At 48.7% G+C, this 21263-nt stretch overlaps 1 protein-coding gene across 7 annotated transcripts in view; it reads right to left on the bottom strand.

Annotated features, from left to right (window-relative positions):
• Positions 1–258: 258 nt before the first annotated feature.
• Positions 259–21263, bottom strand: part of Fyn (FYN proto-oncogene, Src family tyrosine kinase) — a 197006-nt gene continuing 176001 nt past the window's right edge. For all 7 annotated transcript variants that reach the window (XM_059272534.1, XM_059272531.1, XM_059272529.1 and 4 more), the window contains 2 exons: positions 12070–12201; positions 259–1424 (listed from right to left, as the gene is read on the bottom strand). In XM_059272534.1, coding sequence (XP_059128517.1) covers positions 1216–1424; positions 12070–12201 — 341 coding nt within the window. In that variant the 3' untranslated portion in view covers positions 259–1215. The remainder of the gene's footprint in view (positions 1425–12069; positions 12202–21263) is intronic.

The following is a 21263-nucleotide window of genomic DNA, read 5'->3' on the forward strand; positions in this document are numbered from 1 at the left end:
TCAAGGTTGGTACAAACAGCAACTAAAACTGTAATACTTTTTTGTGCACCCCCATGAAATGTAAAGTAGTGCATAGTTATTCACTGGAGTACTCTTGACATGGAGAGTCATTCATTAGCAGTACAGGACATTAAAACACTTATTTTACAATGGGACATGTACACCCCCCACCCTTGCCTTCCCCATAATTTTAGTTGCATGAGAAAGTTTAGTAGGTTGCCGTGACTACAATGCTATATGGGTTTTAGACCATTTAAATGTGGTTACAAGATTTATTAAATAAAAGAACATTTGAAACACTTCAGCATTCATATTTATACAGGAAGTCTGTGTGGTCTCCGTCCGTCCGTCTTCCAGCTCTCATGATAGGACTGGCTGGCTGCTTGCTTAAGGGCGCTCCCTCGCTGGAGCGAAAACTGCTACTAAAACGTGGGAACTCAGGTCAGGGACCTGAAAAGTCACACGAACAACAATCTACAGGTATGATTAGGAACCAAAAAAGTGCAATCCAAATGAAAGGGGAAAAATCATGCTTTGTAGAAGTCAAAAATGAGGCCACCGGCTTTCAGAATGATACCAGTGCTTAGATGCCGGTCTCTGCAGTAACCCCCACTCTGGGTCCTGTAACTATGTGGCCTTCTAGGGCCAGTCTCCATGGTAGCACCCACATGGTGTATGTACAGGAACATATGTTTATATATATATGTATATATATTCATATGTATAAAAAAGAAAAAAAAACAAACACCTGTCCTGATCGGTTTTTGTTAAAACATGAAAAAAAATTTTATTGTTTTAGACAAAGAGGCCACTTTTGGAAAATAATACTTCTTTTTAGTTGAATCAGGTGAAGACAGAGTTAAAATCACATAGGATTTGCATTTTTTTTTTTTTTTTAAAAAAGGAAAGCACTAGGAGTGTTGGCACGGGAGCGACTATTTACACTGAACAGAGGTCGGCCTTTGACATCACATCGATACAATGCATTTCCAAAGTCTGAGAAATAACACGCTTCTGTCTTGGATGCTTCACAGAGGAGGTTCGGATTGGGGGACAAGTGTCATTAATGAGGGCCATGGAAGTTCGTCAGCTTCAGAGTCACATGCAATCTGATCCTGGACGGTTCTCGCTGCTCAGGGGCAGCTGGCTACGGAATTGGAAGCTAATGGGGAGGGTGGGGAGGCCTCTGGGAGGAGGTCTCTGAAGAGCAGGCTCTCACAGGTTTTCACCGGGCTGGTACTGGGGCTCTGTGGCGGTAAAGTAGTCCTCCAGGAAGCCCTGCAAGTACTCGAAAGTGGGGCGCTCTTCCGGATCCTTCTTCCAGCAGTGGACCATGAGCTCGTGCAGGGAGATGGGGCAGTCCTGAGGGCAGGGCATCCTGTAACCTCTCTCCACCTGCTCCAGCACCTCTCGGTTGTTCATGCCTACGAAGACAAGGACAGTGAGAGTGGGCATGCCTGGGCTCCAGGCCTGACCACTACGCTGCACACGGGTAAAGCGTAAGGATGCCATCCGCCCTCTCGGAGGGGAACTATGCCTTTAATCAGCTCTCACACGGTGCAGAGAGAACGGAACAAAGGAATGAAGGACTCACCCATAGACGCAAAAGCCCAGACAGTGAATCTCAAAGTGCTGCAAGTGAAAGAAACCAGACACCAAAGGCAACAGACTAGATGGTTTCATCTACACACGACCCCAGGAAAGGCAAGACTGCCTGACAGAAAGCAGATCAGAGTTGCTGGGGGGCAGAAGGTACCGGTGAAAGGTCAGGGGGAGCTGAGAGCTGAGAGAAGTGGTGTATCAAATGCCCATGCTTTTCCTGTACAGAGGCAACAGCAAACATTTTCGTCTGTGTGGGCTAATGCAAGCTTTGTTTTCCTTATGCCACTGAAAGGGTTTAAAATAAATCCAAGTTGGGCGATGGGCTTGGCCCATGGGCTGCAGTCTGTGACCCCAGGTCAGCATGTATATACTGATGTGGCTCTTAGTCAAAAGTCATGGAAGTATATTTTTAAATTAAAATTTGTTATGTGTAAATTATAGCTCAGTTGAACAGATAAAAATATAGGAGTCGTGGAAATGACTCTGTAGTTCCGAGGGTGCCTAGCTCTTGCAGAGAACCTGAACTCAGTTCCCAGCATGCACACTGGGCAGCGCACAGCTGCCTGGAATTGCAGCTCCGGAGGGTCTGACACCCCCGGCCCCTGCAGATACCTGCACTTCCATGCACATATCCCCACACAAACAATTCAAAAGAAACCTCTACGTGAATAAACGCACACACAAATACCCCATGGACTACGAGCAAGCAGTCTTCTATTGGCGGGACATACAAGATCCATTTGTGACCTTTCTAGTTCTCACCATGCCCGAGCACGGTGTCTGAGACTGGCCCTCAAGCCAGCAGGCCTGGGCACCATCTGGCCTGGTGACCCCATAGTACTGAGGCTTGGGAACTTTTGACAGGGCGGCAGGGTGTCTCCTGGGCAGGCCTCTATCATCAGACACCTTCCTGGCCCTCCACAGCAGCCGCCTTAGTGCTGATGCTCAGACTGAATATCGTGGGAGACTGAGCAGAGCCTGCCATGTGCTGGCCTTCTTGACAGCACAGGAAATACACACAGTGTGACCCCCTCCCAACTACTTTCAGGTACTCCCCCCCACCCCATATCATGTTCTTCTCTCTCTGTGCCAGGACCGTGAGCCTGTCATCTGGAATCTTCCCTAACTTCTGACAGTTTACAGCAACAACAATCTGCTGTCGTCTACAGCATGAAACACTAGCAGGGAAACCACACATATGCAATGCAGCCATCTTTAATGCTGGGGATGGAGGTGACCACCTGGTCAGAACCTGTTGCTTGGCCAGAGGTACTGAGTGCTGTTCCCCTCAGTGGGGAACACTCACTTTTGGGTTCATAGGTGATTCTTAGTTGTACTCTTGGGAAGCTGGGCCTGGCCAAGTCTCCTTGATGACGACTACTTCAAGTCACTTGTTTTTTCAAAGTCCTGTAGGATGCTTATTCTTTGACCTTAGAATTTCCAGAGGTGATAACGTCTGTCTATACATTCTTTTGGCTGTGTTGAAGCAGACCTTCAATATAGCCAAATAACCTGACTCAGATCCGGCCATCTTTGCCTTGGAGAGGTCAGAGCCCAGTGTGGGATTGCCGCCTTCTACTGGGTGCTTGCTGCCTGCAGCTAATGAGCTCAACTCCTCTCACTGCTGAAGAGCTAGGCCCTAGGGTGGGGAGCTGGAGGCAAGGGGAGGCACAGGGACTGCAGCCCTTTCCCGAGGTGCTCCAGACAGACAGGGTAAGGGACAGAGGCCACCACCTCCTCTGTCACAGCTCCAAACTCCAATAAGCTCAGGAAATCAGAAAGCTATTGTAAGTCACTTGGTAGCACCACAGATCGGAACTAGCCACAGACCCTCTCTGATGTGACGATGTCATGGTGCTTACTTCTGCCTGCGTTCTACCTGAGTCTCCTTCCATGTTATGCAACACACTTCTGTGCAAGTGTGATGCAGGGGGCTGGCCACCTCAGGAAGAGGGGGTGCCTCACACTGGGACCGGCATTCTCTGGAGCTATTCTTTGCTGCACAACTCAGTAGCCAAAACTCTTAGTTTCAGTGTTTCTGGAACCACACAGCCTGAGTCTGCAGGAGTCTCCCTTGTTCTGACTCCGGCCAGGAGCCCCTAGAACTGGAGGAAAGATCCCAAGAGGCCTGCATCCCAGAGGTGTGACAGGCTTCTATGGAGATGCTCCCACATCCCAAATACATCTCAAGGCTTTAACCTGGTACCAAGTGCCCAGAACGGCACAACAGAATTCAATTAACCGCTTTCCATGACTGTGGATCTTACGTCAGTAATATTTTATTTCATTAAAAACCAAACTCCTCAAATGGAAATATTTCCTTTCTTTAAACTTTTAATTCAGTCTCTGCCAATGGAAAATTTAACTGGCAATTTGGTCAATCATATTTTTCCAGCGCTCTGCCCAAGACCTGGACACAGCAGATGTGACGACCTGAATCGGCATGCCACATTTGCTGGGGTGGCTTCCTTCCTGGGTAGCTGTAGCCACAGGACAGAGCCATAACTCAGTCTATGTAGGATGATGACTGGGCCAGACCTGAGGGGCCACACTGTCAGCTTTGATGCATATTCTTAGCTTGCTACACCTCCCTTTCCTGCAGGGCCCTGCCCCCGCCGTTATCCCATCCCTCCTCTTCTTCCTCTTCATGTGCTCTCTCTCCAGACCTGTCAGAGTGCAGGGAGTATATGAACAATTCTATGCACTGAGGGAAACAGAAACATGCCAATGACAGCTTTGCTGGAAAAATCGGCTATTAGACCCTGTGATTGGCTGAGAGCGACAAGGGGCCAGGGCTGGGACAGGCTTTCTTCCAATCAGCCAGAGGCCAGGACACATGTGGGTTGTCCTGCAGCCCTGGTACTTCCTCAACAAACCTTCCACACAGTCAGGATGTTCCCACTCAGCAAGGGTTCAGCTGGTTCTCATTTCACAAACAGTACCTCAATGAAATGCATCACGGTAATATTTGAAAAACTACCCATTACCCAGTGTGGTCTCAACCCTTTCTGTGCTCCCAAAGCTCAGGAGAACAGCATGCCTCTGCCCTTTCCCTGGAGAGGGGCCATTCTGGAGGGTCACTCTCACAGGATCCCGCTAGGTGGCCCTGAGTCACAGGTCTCTACAACCTGCCGGGCCGAGGTCTCCCTTCCAACCTTTGGTTTTCAAACGTGGTCCTGGCTATAGCACCTCGAGTCCTTCTGCCCCAACACTGTCTCTGGGATCCTCTGACCACATGGACTCTCGCTTCCTGGCATCATGAGTGCATTATTCTTTCTGAGTCATTTTGCTGGCTTCGTTCTCAAATACAAGAGGTCAGGGTTCCAACTCTTCCTTCCCAAGTCTGACTATGCAGCTGCCAACATGGATTCTCACAGGCACACACATCTTCCTACCCCTGATCCTTCTGGCCCTTGCCTGTCCTTTTCTTGTAAGCTCCAGTGTTCTTTGAGTGGCACATGAACTCAGGAGACCCTCCCCCCCACTTTTCTTTTCGGTTCTTGAGGGAGGGAATAAAAACGGCTTTCACTGGCAGAGCACTGAACTCGACGTCATTTCTTGACTTTCCACATCCCTTGGCAGGGGACCTGATTTCACCACTCCAGCCTCAGTGTCTCCTTTTGTCAATCAAACACCTTAACCATTACCTTGCTGTCAGATGCTTGGTACAAAGTCTTATAAAAGGAGTATTAATGTTTTACTGCTTCCCATTTGTGCGGCTTCCCAAGGGACCTCCGAGGGGCCATATCTGTAATCAGTGGGTTTGTTTTCTATTCACACTGACACATGGACTTCACCATGGCTGTGGGAATCTGGATCTCTGTGCTGTGTAAATAAATGTTATAACAATGGAAATGGTACTCAGGTTACCTGATAGCAGATTTCTTTTGCAAACTGAGCTTTTCACTCAAAGGGAATGATACGCTATTGTGTATGAATGAGGCCTTCTGTCCGAGGTCCTCTGCTTCTCTGCACAAGCTCTCTAAAAACCCCAGCTGCCTGCTCACTGTTGAGAGCGGCCACATGGTGCTGAGGGAAGGACATCGGAGTTAATGGCGCCTGCTCAGCACGGGCGTGCACTGCGCCATCCCATGCACAGATTATCAAGTGTTTTCTCATCTTACAGAACAACCCGGAGGCTCTGAGACAGGCTTTGTGGATCAGAGTCCAAATCTGGGGCAGAGGGATGCTGACCAAAGATTACAGGTGGAAATAAAGGACTGACCTTGAAGAGATACAATAATCACTAGTTTTGTTTACTGTTGCCCATCTCACCCATCACCTGGGGCAGCTGTTCTTATTAAACCCACTGTATTAATAAAATCGGAAATGATGGCTGGGGGTGCTACAACATGCAAAGGTTATTTGAAGTTGATGATACAGTATTATGCTTTGGGTGCTTTTCTTTTTCTTTTTGGAGACAAGGTCTTGCTATGTGGCCCAGGCTGACTGCAAACTAACAGTAATCCTCCTGCCCAGTCTCCAAGTGCTGGAATTACAAGGCCTCAGCCACCACACCTGGCTTTTGATAACTAACACAGTGTTATAGCTAACTTGTCTGTCCTCTGAAAAGCGAAGTGAAAAGGAGGTGAAGGAGCCGCCGTGGACGGCAGGCCTGCGCAGCTAAGACTGGATGGCAGCAGGGTGCTGGCTGAAAACGCACTGAACAGAACGTCCCTTCCCGGGGCCCCTGGCTTCACTCACATTCTCCGATCCTCCTGAGCAGAACGTCACTTCGCGGTGTCCCCTGGTTTCACACACATTCTCCGATCCTCCCTCTTCCTCTTATTAGCCACACTGGCCAAGAGGAACCTTTCAAGGGAGGGGGCAGCATTCTAGGTGGGTCTCCCTCCCTGAACTGGAGGGCTTGGGCCCTGGGGACCACAGGCAGGGGGCCCTGGGCCCACAGGCAGGCAAGGGAGGCAGAGGACCTGGCACATTTGGCTACAGCTTGGCCTTTGTTTCTCATCCCCCTTCTACCTGGAAAATTCAAACTTTCCTAGTTCACAGAAAGTCTGCCCCTTTCGGTGGCTTGAACATGAGACTCTGTCTGTGCAGTGAGGGGTCATGGGTGTGGGGCAGGGGGCTTTGTTCTTTCCAGAAGGCGCTAGCAGTTGTACGGCCAGCCTCCCTTAGCTCTCCCAGTTATTATCAAGTGACTAGATATGCTCAAGAAAGTCAAGCAGCTGGCACTTGCTGGATGATCTGAGGCGCTTCAAACACATGGGTAAACGATTTGCTTCAGAGAACATTCCTGCTCTGCCAGGTCCTGCCAGCTCACAGGCAGGTGTTCAGTTAAGGGCCATGGCAGGGCACAGCCACGACATTCTGCCTATCAGGTTACTGGAATATGGTATTTGAACACAGGGTCAACTTCCCAGAACTCTGGGGACAGATGCTACCTTGTAGCTAGGAAAATTCCTATCGTGTCAGCCACGTGTGAAGACAACTGAACAGAGTTAAAAAGGCTTTGCGGGCTATGGACCAACTTTAAAGGTGTTTGAAAAACCCGTAAGTTCTTCTTCTGAATTCTCCCTTGTCATATTCATCCACTCCTTACATGGAGTCTACTGTGGGCAGACACTGCGGGGGAATTGTAGACCGTGATGTCCCGTTCCCCTCAAGGAAGGCAGAGCTACTGGGAACTGCAGATAGATGGGCTTTAAAAGCAACATTCTGGACGTGTTGATGCATACCTTTAATCCCAACACTGGGGCTGGGCTGGGGGGCAGCGACAGGCAGGGAGGCCTCTGTGAGTTCGAGGTCAGCTTAGTCTATACAGCTAGTTCTAGCCCACCACAGTGAGACCCTGTCACACACCACGACTTCTTGTGTGTCCAGGCTAGAACATGAAGGGAGCAGGTCAGCCAGGGATCCTGTCACTCTGCCTCTCCACACCACTCACTTCACGTGGCATTAACAGGAGCAGTTTACACCTACAAAACACCCCGACACCCCAGGCTCAGGGGGGCGCTGTGGAAGAGGGCGTGGGGAGACAGTTAGGAGCCAGGGGTGGGTCAGGGAGCTCTGTGAGACTTTCCTAGTGACACCAACGGACACGTAAACTGCAGGGGAAATGCCCGCAAGGCCTCAACCCTACACAAAGAACTACAGGCAACTGAGGACAGCTGTGAGCGAGAGAGAGATGGCCGTCCCCAGGGAAGAGCACACTAACTGGTTGTCTACTGCAGATGGTCAGTTCTGAAAACATAATACAAGTAACACTGTATGTACTCAACAGGTTACATTTAGGAATATATATGTATATACAAATACATATATACATGCAATGACAATTGATTAAAAAAAAAGAAGAAGCTATAGCTTTGAAGAGTGGGGAGGGGTAAGTGAAAGGGTTTGGAGGGCGGAAACCCAAAGGAGAGATGTTGTTAATTATTTTATGTTCTCAAAATTAACCAACAGCAACAAAAAGAGAAAAAGCGTACTTGCTTACAACCCTGCAAGGCCCTATCTGTCATGACTCAACACCGCCTGCTCCCTGGCCCCCCTGCAGGGGAGCAGTCGCCCTAGACACCCACCTGGCCCAGGTTCGGCTCCCATCAGTTATACTCAGAGGCACCTCCCAGTGACTCTTGCACTGCCGCTATTTCCTAGCTATGCTCCTTTTCTTCCCACTCAACGCTACCAGCCAAGTGTGAACATATTTTATTAGTCTTTACTGTCTATCTTCTTCAAGAAAAATGTTCCTGAGGGCAGGAGTTTTCCCATTGTTTCACTGCTATAATCTTGGGTCTGGAACAGCACTCGACACATAATAGGCCTTTAATAAATATTTGTGGACTGAATGAAGGAAGGGCTGATAAGGCACTGTGCAAGAGGCAGCCTTCCGGAGTTATCTGGAGGGCAAAGGGAAACGGGGCATCTCTACCCAGGAGCAGAGTGAGATAACTCGTCTGTTTTCCGGGATAACATTTCTGCTGGGGCCAAGGACGGAATGGTGGTGGTGAGGGAGGAAGGGAGGACCGAGGGCAGGAAGTTCCATTAGGAGCTCACTGCCCAGTGGCGACAGCGTGATACAGGCAGTGGCGGTGGAGGCAGACGGGGAGGAATTGGAGGAAGGTTCTGGAGGTGAGATGGCAGGCTAAACCGCAAAGCCAAGATTTTACACGTCAAGCCCAGGAAGCAGCTTTGGCGTCAGCCTTACCATTTCTCACGTCCAACAACCCGTCAGTATAGAAGCAGCTCTAAGCTGGAGGCAAAGCACGGCTTAAACCCTGCACGCAGAAAGCAAGCTGGGCAATGAGGGTGCAACTGCTCGGGCGCAGCAGCGATGCAGCAAACAGGGCTGTGCTGTGTGGCGGTGTCCGTGGCTGTTGCACATCTTGGAAGCAGCCCTCCTTACCTGGCACCTCCCTTCAGTCTCAGGACCTCAACATTCCTCTCAGGTTTCAAGGCCCTTGCTCAGTGTCAATGTACCTGTCTTCCCTTCCTTTGTCTCCCTGCAGCTCAGTAAGGGCTTCCTTACCTAGGCAGCTGCCCTACTCCTGCTAATCTGCCCTCCATCGGTCACGCCTCTCACCTTCTCCAGAGGCGCGCTCTGGACTGACTTTCATGCTGGGCAGAAATATCTGAGCAGCTTTTGCAAAACTCATTTACAAATCATTCCCTCGCTCACTTGGCTGTCACAAGCCAGGGCACCTTTCCTGTGTGACATGGTGACAAAGGACCATTCTCAGGTATGAAAGACCTCAGCAAAGTTTGCCACCACCTACCATTCTTGAGAAGAGAATTATTTGAAATTACATTCTAGGCAACTGAGAAATTACCGTGTCAAAGTGCAGAATGGAGGTGTCTGACAAGCAGGGACGGGGACTCTGCCCTGGACTCCTCCCGGCAGGATTGTTGAATCGAGGTGACCCCCTCAGTACGTGCTGACTGACTGGGACACACCAACAACATGGTGACATCTGCATAACGCTTAATGAAACTGTCTGTGCCCTGAAACTCTCCCCTTTGTTAGGATAATGATCCTGTAATTGCAATCCCTCTGCAGAACTTCTCCCTCAAGAAGAGTTTTCTGTCACATTCAGAAGTCCAATTAAACGTGATTATAGCTGAGTTAAAAAAATAAAATCAAGCAATGTCTGTGGCTATCGGAGCAGGGCCGGGGACGGCTCCCTGCAGTGCAGGCAGCTCATGTCACTCCCTCCCCACACAGCTCCCTGGCCTACCTATCAAGTCAACCTGCCAGGCTCTAACGTCTCTCCAGGGCAGCACAGGGCCCCTCACAGCAGGCACCGCCCCTTTCCAGGAGCATCGGGCACTTCACCTCACACAAGTTCTTCTCAGACCCTCCCTCCAGCTCCTCAAACTTGGTGAATTTGCTGCTTTCCCAGATGCCAGGCAGCACTCAGCCTCCTCACTGTGAGCAATCCCCCTTCCCCCTACCCTGGCTTTCTTGCCTTCTCCTCCCCCAAGGCCCCTGCGGACCGGAAGCCTATGGCAGATCAGCATTTGCTGACAGGCATGAATCCACACACTATGCTGGACTCAGTTCTCACTTCAAACTCCTCTGCTCTTTTCACATCCCTCTCAATGAAGGGACTGTTTCTGTCCCTGCTTCGGCCACATAACGAGGATGAAGGTCAGGACACGCACAGCGGGTATACTTAAGTACTCTACCCTCCATAGGTACGGCACAAATAAGGCCGACGGGTTCCTGATCTGAAGCCCACTCTCCCTGACCACAGGCTCCACGCGGCAGGACTCCATTTGTCTATGGCTCACTGCTGCTCTCCCTCCAGCATGAGCAGTACGGCTCTGGGACAGGAGGCCGTCAGCGCCACCTGAGAGCTGAACGGCTTGTTCTGTCCCATTTCCCCAGGGAGCAAACACCGGCACAGGTCACACTGAATGATGATGCCCAGTGAACGAATCTAATCTAACTTGAATTTTCTTTGTGCTAAAGTCCAACCTGACAAAAACCTGCCTCCAAAGACACCTGCCTGCCTCTTCCGAGGTCCCCCCTCCACCTCTTTGTCTTGGCTTTGGTGTGTGACCCAGGAAACAAAAAGCAGCTTTGTATTCAGGGAAGGAAAGGCTTCACAGAAATGCAAAACAACATTAACCTTTTCTCGTGATTGCTTTTAACACACCGGGTGTCTATAAACCTGGGGAGATCAGGGAAAAATTAGTTCAAAATGTAGACAATAATAAATTTTTTAAAAAAGTGCCTTCTCATCTTTAAAATCCGGAGATGGCATATTTTCCTCCTTGAGAAGCAATTCAAAAGCACCCATGCTGGGCCCCACCCCCTCCTGGGGAGCCCTTTCTTCTCAGCTGGTTGGCTATTCCCAGAGTGTCTGCCCACTTGTGCATGCTGGTGGCAGCAGCCGCAGCAGCATCAATAAAGCAGACTTACACTCACACCTACAAACGCTGGCGCTGGGACTTCAGAGGCCGGGACTTTGTTAATTTTGCTCAATGCCAGCCTTGCTCTCTGAGAGGTCTTGAGGCTGCACTAGCCTAGACAGGGAGGCTCTTTATAAACACTGCTCTGCTCTCTGACGATGACCAGAAACAATCAGACAAAATGAACAAAGGGATTACAAATTAATCGGCTCTCGCTGGCTCCTCTGACTGCAGAGCTATGATTACAAGCCCAGGATTTGCAAGAGACCTACATTCCTCATTAATCTCGACTATCGTTCCCATCACTGCGGGCTTTTTCCTTCCCTTTTTTAAAGGCAGGGAACGAAGAGAGTGAGGCGGCCAGCTATGCTCTTTCTTTGCTCAGCAGTAACTAAAAAATATGTCCTTAACATTTCACAAAGCAGATTGCCCCTGTGCTGTAACCAGCAAAGCGTAGAGGTGAAATGGCCCCAATGTCCTTTCCGTCTCCATCTGGCTAAGTTAATGAATTTAAGCATGGATGGCCTTAGCCACGGCTTCTTCAGAGAGGAAGCATATGATAACCCAGAACAAATGCAGGCCCCACAAGGCTCCAGTGCCTTGATAATACACTCCCTTTTGGGTAGTGTATCTGGCCACTCAGCAACAGGCAGAGACTGTCTAAACGGCCTTGTGCGAGCCTCTGTCCTGGGGCCATCTGGAGTTGGAGCCTCAGAGAGAACAGGTTCTGGCATCTTCCAGCCAGGCTTGCTCTCCAGTGTGATCAAAAAGCAACAGGAACTTTTCTCCTCCTCTTTCTAGACATATCTACAAACTCCATTTGGGCACAGGCTCAGCCAGTGACATTTCTGCTCCAGGAGGTATGACACCTACTGAGACAGGACAAATTCCATGACCTGTGCGACCTGGGCCATTTATACCGCACATTAAGCGTGGTGTGCAGGTCACAGCAATTCTTGGTTCTGTATTCCTCTGGCTAAATACCTTGGCAGAAGGCTGAGCACAGGGCTTAGAAAGGCAACCAGACAGGATTTCTACAAAATGAAGTCAAGGGGGAACCCATCAGAGACCCATTTGCCAGGTCTGTGCTCTTACCTGGGTATGGCACTCTTCCTTTGGTAACCAGCTCTGTGAGTAAGATTCCAAAAGACCACACGTCAGACTTGATTGTGAACCTTCCATATAGGGCTGCTTCAGGGGCTGTCCACTTGATGGGAAACTTTGCACCTGCAGAATGAGGACCTGGTTATTTATGAGGTAGAGATCCTGCACTGCAGGGGAGGGATGGATGAGGAAGCACTGGAGAGTCATCTTCAGGGGACAGGGTGAGAGAGGAGGACAGGAAGGTGGTGGGAAAGGAATTCCCGGGACCGAGATGATGTATGGCCTAGGCCTGGCTTCTGTGACTTTAAGCAAATCACTTTGATTCTCCCTTCAAAGGGTTAGACTTCAAAACCCTTAATATCTCAGTAAACAGGGGAGCTGGCTTCTTGAATATGAATCCACAATCATAATGAATGATATGGGCTTAGTCTGGAGTGTGGTTCTTGACTTGTGATTTAGGAAACTGCTGTGTGTGTGTTTGGGGGGGTATTAAATAAGAATGGCCCCCATAGGCTCATATATTCAATGTTTAGTCATCATGGAGTGGCACTACTTAGAAGGATTAGGAGGTGTGGCCTTACTGACGGAAGTGTGTTACTGGAGAATGAGCTGAGGTTTCAGAAGCACCAGCCAGTCCCAGTGGCTCTCTTCCTGCTGCCTGTGGGTCTGAATATAGAGCTCTCAGCTACTTCTCCAGCACCTGCATGTCACATGTCACCATGGTCCTTGCCATGACAACGGACTGAACCTCTGAAACTGTAAGCCAGTCCCAATTAAATACCTTCCTTTATAAGTGATGCCATGGTCATGGTATCTCTGACAGCAACAGAACACTAACTGTATGTATGTATATATGTCTTTGAATAATGCTATATTTTAATAAAACATACAGGATTAGATCATCATGCTTTTCTCCTGTGTCCTCTGGTATCTAAAATCATAGATTGGCCTTATGAGGTGCCACAAAACTAGGAAAGTCCCAGCTTCTCCTAGGACAGAGGTGAATGGATATAGCCTGCATATTACACTGAAATGGGCCATATTTCCTAAGTTCCCTACACCCTCCGTAGAGAAATGACCCTGTCTGTGGCTGATTCCTCTCCTCCATCTCCTCCCTCTCTCCACAGCAGCCATCTTCATCCCGGCACAGTTCTTTATTCCGTGCTGTATGATCACCTTCCTCCCTTCCTCTCTCCTGCCAGTCAGAGAGGGTTCAACCGAAATGGTTGTTAAGACAGGGCTCACCGTGATGACAACATATGAACCTGACTTCTCAGGACCAAGGGGCAAACATGCCACAGGCAGTAGATTACATCTTTAAGATGTCTCTGAGCAGCGGAGAATCCTCTGTTCTCCACATCTAAAGGGAAGGTGAGGCCCACCTAGCTCACCATGTTGCTAGGAGTATGTGGACAGGTTAAGATGGGACCAGCAGCCTATGTTTTTATGTTAGGATCAGTAACTATAAAGCAGTCCTGGACATTTAACAGACCAAAGGAAAAATATAAAGATTTTGTATTAGTTATACAAACAATGATATGCTTAAGGCATACTAATTATGCTTAGGAGCCCCTAAAAAGCATACAAAGGCTGATAAAAATCAGAATTTTTCACAGTATCATCTATGAAAAGCCACTGTGCAAAAGTGGCAAATGATTAAAATCTTTGAATTATGGAGGTTTTTATAGCCAGACATGATAAATTACAGCAATTACATTTTTGTTTTAAACACAGTCCATGATAACAACTTTAGCAAATACATCCTGGCATTTTCCAGCACCATAGTTTTCTTCTCCACCTCTTTTAGGCCAGTATGCAATCAAAAAATCTTACGCTTTCCCTCTGTGGCATCTCACATAAACAGTGGAGCAGGTAAGCAATTCTAGTTCTTGTCTACTCTTGCACACTATGCTTAAAGTCTACTTGCTTCTATCTTCTCTTAAGAGCTGGTGACTGCCTACAAGATCTGGGATTCTCCGAGCAGTCGTTTCAAGTTTCTGTCAAATCTTCCTTCACATAGCTTTCTATCCTTGGGCATTCTGTCCATGCAGCTTGGACTCCAAGCCACTGGGATTAGGGTAACAGGCTTTCCTCAGTGTCAAGAGTGGACTGCCCTGGACCAAACATCAGCTGGAGTTCTCTTATTTAAAAGAAAATAAATAAAGACATATTAAATCCATCCTTATTTAGACCATCTCCAAAGCCAAAAGGCTTTGAAATCTGACCCTGTCTGAAGTATGACAGAACCATTTTTCTTTGGTGTACAGGAAACTCCTGCACCATAAATGACAGGAAATGAGCCCTGCGTCCTCCCTGGACTCATGTGACACGGTCTGTGTGCGGGGTCCTGGGAGCAAACCATGCACAATTTGGGTAGAGTACTTTTGGTCTCCCTTCCTTGAGACAGAGTCTCATGTAGCTGGGGATGCCGTGACCTTCAAGTCCTCGTCCTCCTTGCCTCTACTGCCCAAGTGCTGGGATTAGAGATATGTGCCAACACATGTGGCTTCCATTTGGATTTTTTGAGAGGAGATTTTTATGATTTCAGGCTTTAAAAAGTAAATCTATCACTGAGCTGCACTAGTCTGCTCTATTGTTTTCTCATTTTATAGGAAAAGTAAAGATACTAATATGCAAACTTTTACATAAAAGAGCAAAGCCTATATAATCTAATGGGTCTTTGACAGGAGGTCATCTGTAGGCATGTACTTTGATGGATTAACAGGGGTTTAAATACATTTATTTTGCATTATTTCTCTGTAAGACATGCAATATTTTTCACACCAAGCAACAGGTATTTAGATTGGTTAAAAAATAATGGTTTTGTCCAAATTCTTAGCAGCTACCTTTAACAGAAACTTAAAAAGATTTATTTTATTTGTGTGCATCTGTACCATTTATGTGCTAGTGCCCTCTGAGGTCAGAGGAGGAAGTGGACTCACTGGGAGCTTGAGTTACAGGAAGCTGTAAAGCAACCTCACATGGATGCTGGAACTGAACTCAGGTTGAACCATCTCTCCAGCCCCAACAGAAATTTCGTTTGCTTTTTTGTTTTTTGAGACAGGGTTTCTCTGTGTAGTCCTGCCTGTCCTGGAAACCACAATGTAGACCAGGCTAGTCTTGAACTCAAGAGATCCGCCTGCCTCTGCCTCCACGTGGTGGGATTAAAGGTGTGCACCACCACACCTGTTTTGGTTTTTTCCCAGAAATTTCTTTAAAGAGAATGTTTTCTTTTCCAAGGAAGACGAAGGTTAGATTCTCAAGCACCGACAAGCTGTTATTGAAGAGAACTAATCAGAGCTCACTTTCCTATTCCTTCATTATTCCCATTTCCTCCTGTCTGGGCTCCCTGTCTCCGAGGGTACAAAGCACAGGCCTAAAGTGTGGCTTTGAAAGAGGAGTGTCAGGCGGTTGTTTTGCCTGATGTCTTTGTACATGGCTGTGCAGGACGCTTGGTGTAAAACCCAACTCTCAGACAGACCTGCCCGAGGCCAGCGGGTACCACAACCTACACAATCCCTCTGGGTGCAGTAAGTGCTTAACTAGGGTCAAGTCAAAGAGCTTAAGAGACTCGAAGGAGGCAACTCCTAGACAGAAGTGAGTCCACTGCCACCCTGTGGCTGACCCCTGCCTCTCTGCTCCTGCCCACAGAACCTCCACCTCATCAGTAACACTTGGACAGGTCCGCAGCCCCTTGTTGCCACAGCAACCTGGTTTTGGAGTTGTTATGGCTTGAAGTGTGATGAATATATGGGCTGTCACAAGGGTCACCCCTGACAGAGGTGCTGCCCCTGAGGGTTGGACATACTGTCTGGACGCCTATCTCCAGCTCAGAGCCTGGGATGTTTCGTACACAGGAGAGTCTGAGAGAACCAACTAGATGACAGAGAAGCTGGACAGTGGATTAGGCTTTCAGAGCTCCCCTTCATGATGACTAGCCATGGTTTCTTATGGGTAACTGATCTGGTCTTGTCCCTCTGGGGCATCTTCCCTTGTTCTCGGTGACAGCACCAGGGTCACGTCTGTCATCATCTGGATAGCTGCTTAAAGGCCTAACAACTGCTAACTACAACAGAAAAGCAAATGTCACACACCAACGAAACTCACAAGTGCTTACAAAATCTGTATTTTAATCCCAAAGACAGAGCACTCAGAGACCCTTTGTAGAGGGAGCCCCAGCTCTGCTTTGATAGGAACATGGGGCCAGTTCACGGGAGGCTGCTCTGACAGGCAGTGGTTTTATCAGCAGAAGACCTGGGAGCAAGAAGCCTTGGAGCAGTCACAGCAAGGCAATGTGGGCAGCAGTCATTTCCAGTGCCAGGAGTTCTGGTCCTTTTCATTTGAAGCAGGATTAATAATCACCTATGCTTCAAGTCAGAGAAAGCAAAGTGGGGGTTCTATTCAGTTCTCCAAGTTTGTCCATAAGAACAACAACCACCCCACCTCACCACTGCTGAGGCGGCCTGCTCTTTCCTTCCTGCCATAAGCAGGTCTGGAGTTTTCCCCACAGGCCTAGCACCATGCTCCACTCAGCAGCAAACACCACCTCCTTCCTGCCTCTGTCTTTCCTTTGTCTCCAACGTCCACTCCTCTTCATCCTCACTCTAATCACAGTGTCGCAGAGCCTCAGTGTTCCAGACTCTTCTCTCTCCATCGTTCCTTTGGAAACATTCCTCTCTTGTTACTAACGTGGCCTGCTGTCTGTGGGAGGGGGTGGGTGCATTCAGATGTTTCTTATTTGAATTCTTGGCTCTTTATTTCCAAATATCTACGGGACAAGGCTTCTAGAGTGCCCTGACTTTACCTAAAACACAGCAGCTGTGAGCTGAGTTTATTGTTCACTGCACTATCTAACCACATGTGAGATTACAAGAGACTCCTGAAGCAGGCAGGCAATTTCACCAAAGGACTGAGTTGTAAGTTAATTCTCAGCTCTTCCTTTGCAATTCTAAGATACAAACAGAACCCCTCGGTTGTTTGGTTTGTTTTCACTATCCACTCTCTGGGCACTGATCTCCATGTTGCCAGGCTTGGGGGCAGAAAACTTGCAGATTAGCTGGGGCTTTTCTCCCTCTTGATACTTCTCCATCTAACCCATCGCCTTGCTGTTGAGCTAGCACCCTGCGTTGCTCTTTGACATGTCTCTCAAACTCACCCTCTCCCGCTTCAGCTCACAGCCAAAGCCAGACTCCAGTCATCGCCTCCGCTAAGTCCTCCTGCCCTAGTACCTAGCCTCAGCGGGTGCCCTTCCAATTAATCCTTGTAAACTACAGCTTCCTGTTCTGCCCTCTTCAACCACACAGGAGGGTCCCTATGATTAAATCAAAGGCTGCCATCTGGTTCCCAGGGATCCACATATCCATTCAACTCTGGTTCTTCCCATTGCAAACATACATTTAATCTAGTTCGGTTTGCTTTTCTTTCCTGTAACAGGTACCCCACACCTGGCCTGATCATACTCCCTTCTGTTGGCTTAGCTTGTTTGAAATGCCATTTTTCCTTCCACTTGCCTAGCGACAACATTCTCTCTCTCCCCTCCCCGAAGTCTTCTGGGATGAGCCTGATCAGAAGCAACAATTTAATGCTGGGCGATACGAGCCCCTCGAATTACTGAACAGATAACGGGTATTGCTAAGGGTGTCACATGTCTGACACATGAGTTATATGTGTAAACAACATTTCCATTCTTCACCACGTTGAGTTCAAGAACAAGTGTAAAGGATGGAAATGAAATCTGGATGAAAGGAGACTAGCCCAGAATCTGAGCACTTAAGACACTGTGTAGCACTCTGTCCGGTGTGTGTGTGTGTGTGTGTGTGTGTGTGTGTGTGTAGCTCAGAATCTGAGCTGCTCAGACACTGTGTAGCACTCTGTCCGGTGTGTGTGTGTGTGTGTGTGTGTGTGTGTGTGTGTGTGTGTGTGTAGCTCAGAATCTGAGCTGCTCAGACACTGTGTAGCACTCTGTCCGGTGTGTGTAGCTCTTAGCACAATACAGACCTTCCAAGGATGGTGTACTCTACACTTACACTGTTCCATAGTACCGTCACTAAATCTGTTAAACCACAGCTGCTCAACAGATGCAGTAACAGAAAAAAAGGCCGACTTGAGTAGTGATTCATCTAACACCCAATGGCCAAAGACGTTATCTTCTTTGATAGAGACTTTCAAAGACCAAACACAGAGAAAATACTGACACCATGACTACAGTTGCTCTGTTGATTCATGCTGGGAATGAACTCATTCTCACAATACACTCAGCATACCTGACTCTGTGCTCTCAGTTTTAAGAGAAAACCGGATAACTGGCCCATCCCAACTCCAGGTCACAGTCTGGTTAAAGGACTCCCTACATGTCTAGTGGCCAGCCAGGAAGGCCGCCCTCCACTTTGCCACAGACAGAAATGGTTCTTGACTTGGTGGCTTCCTGCACATCACGATGGTGACAGTGGCGTTTTGAATGCTCACACAAACACTGCAGATACCTTTTGTCCTGAATTGGCCTTCTATAGGAAGTGGAAGGAAGAGCCAGGAAACCGAGAATGCTCTGCAGTGATGGTCGGAACAAAGCCAACGGGGGACGGAGCTGGACTGCGTGCAAGAATGGTCATCCAGAAATGAGCTTCAATAGATACGAATGAAACTGTTAAAGATTCAATTTACTGGAAGAACAAACAAGGTGTCTCCAGAGTCAGGCAGATTTGGGCTCTCAGGCTTTAGAGCCCAAGTCAGTTTCTTGTCCGTAAGGTGGGATGGCAGTAGGTAAAAAGGACTCAGCAGAGTGTCTGGAGCCTGGTGACAGCTAAGAGTCAAGAGAACGCAGCTACTCCTGTGTCTGCATGGATGTGCAAGGCACTGAGGTGCACCAACAAAGGCCCTCAGCACCATCGACCCCCAAACTTCAAAAGAGGAAAGATGATGAAGAGAATCCCCCGACTCACTCATCAACCACTGAGAATCTCCCAAGTGTCCACTGGGCCCCCAAGCACAGTGTGAGGCACTCTGAGGTCATCGGGAGTGGGGCACCTCCTGTGGGAGTTTTCTAGAGAGCTGAAGGAGCGCAGCTCCCAGGCGAAACCCACAGAGAGCTAAAGTGTGGTACTGGCTTGAGGAAGATGACCAGGAGATGTAGGAAATGAAGAAGTGAATTGGGAATAAGAACGGCAGGGAGAGGAGGCAATAGAGAAGGATGCAGTGTGACCCGTGACTTTCGCTGAGAGAGAAAGGATCATGGCAGAGGCCAACACCAGCCTGGGGGGGCTGCCACACATCACTAGATCTTAGTGGCTCCCTGGCTGTTTCTGGTGCCAATTCTACCACATTCTCTCAGAAAGAGTATCTCCTCCACTAAAGAACTGCCAGCGGAGGAGGTATAGCCAGGGCAGAGAAAGAATGCCAGATCGACCCCAGAGAACATGGTCTGCGCCCTAATGGCGCTTCCAAGAAGGAGCGTCGGCCTCAATGACAGATCCTGCTTTTCTAAACCAGAGAGCCACCCAAAGCCTCTTCAATAACGGAGCCATAAACTCTGCAAATAATTATACACAATATTAAGTGATGTGTGGTGACTGTAAAGTCACCCTGGAGAATGAAAGAAATCACAAAGCATGCCAGTCACAGGACGCTGACTACTCAGTGGAGGGCAGGGAGAGGAGGCCAGGATAGCCCGTGTTAGGACCTCAAGCAAAGCTGACCCGACCTGGAACTCTGTGGTGAGTCAAACACAGCAATCATTTCAAACCTGGGGAAGTGTGGCAGAGGAAAACTCGTAATTCTCAGACCAGATACCAGGCCAAGCAGTGACGTGCAAATTTCCCAAATGCCTCTGAAGTAATAAACAGAGTGTTTCCAGTTACCCCGGTAACATATTCTGCTAAGATGTCCACTTTAAGTTCATAAGAGTTTAGCATCATGTTTTTTAGAATAAATATAAATGAAAATCCAGAGCACAATGGACTGGGATATTATTATTATTATTATACTATTCCCTTTGAAATTTCAGCATGCCAGTGGGTAGGAAATCTGACAAGGTGACAAGGATTAAGGAAGAATATTGTCTCACCAGGGACGTTGGTAGAGGAGGGAGGAGAGAAACCAGGAGAGCCAGGGGCCGGAGTGGGGCCTGAACATACTGCCAAGCAATGGGCTGATTAACTAGGCACAGATCCAAGGGCTGTTGGGATAAATCCACGGAAGAAATGTTTAGGATGAAACGGTGAGCAAGCTCCCCGGGGAGCTGAACAGGAAGCATGGGTAGAGGGGGGTCTTGGCAGGCCCATCACTGGGTTTAGAATGTAGCAGAACACAGACAGATCAGATCTAGCCACCCTCAGAGGGGCCTGGGCCACACCGGGCCACATTGGGCTAGACAGTGTGAACAGCACTAGTTTGGGGATGCAGCCTGGGACAGGCTCAAAATGCTGGGGCTCGGTTGTGAGTCTCGAAAGAAGCCCAGGAAGAGGGGCTATACAGAAGACGAGCCCAATTTCAGGTTGCTTTTGAAACTGCCCCCTGCCTGACATCTGGCAGTGCCTACGCCGTTGGGACCCAAGGGAGACCAGCTTGTTGGGCCCCGGCACCCTCCTTCAGTTAGGAGAAAAGGGCTTGTAGCTGCAGGCAGTTCGAATGTGCCCTGCCTGTCCCTGGTTATCCAGACCATGCAAATAAGGTTCCTTCTGCCAGCAGAGCACAACAAGGAAGCCAAAAGACATTTCTGATGTTTGATGGCAGTCTGCAGTTCCTATGTACACACTTTAAAATCACAGAGGGTGACCATCTGCTTCCTTACTGATGATTACCAAGAAACGTGGGCTGTGCAGACCGAGGACTTGCTCCTGACCACTCATAAACAACTGCCAAGCAGCTCAGCCCAAAACAGCACGAGGGAGCGGGAGATGCCCTTGTGAGCACAAAGCAGGACTACCTGTGGGCTGGGCAGATAGAGGGAGGTGCCCAGAGAGCCGGCTCTGGTGACCTGTGCTGGCAACAGGCCCATCCGCATCCTCTGGGCCAACTCAGAGAGCTGTCCAAGGATGTAAGTGGCAGAAATCAGTTCTCCCCCACGCTGCAAGCCTGTTTAATCTTAAAAGGGACTGGGGAGAAAAGGGTGATTCAAAGTCCCCTTCCTTTCATTTCATCTGCCTTTCAACACAGCCTTGCTAAGAGGGAACGAGGCTCCCAACAGCTCG

The sequence above is a fragment of the Peromyscus eremicus genome, chromosome 8b (genome assembly GCF_949786415.1).
Source record: "Peromyscus eremicus chromosome 8b, PerEre_H2_v1, whole genome shotgun sequence".
Classification (NCBI taxonomy): domain Eukaryota; kingdom Metazoa; phylum Chordata; class Mammalia; order Rodentia; family Cricetidae; genus Peromyscus; species Peromyscus eremicus.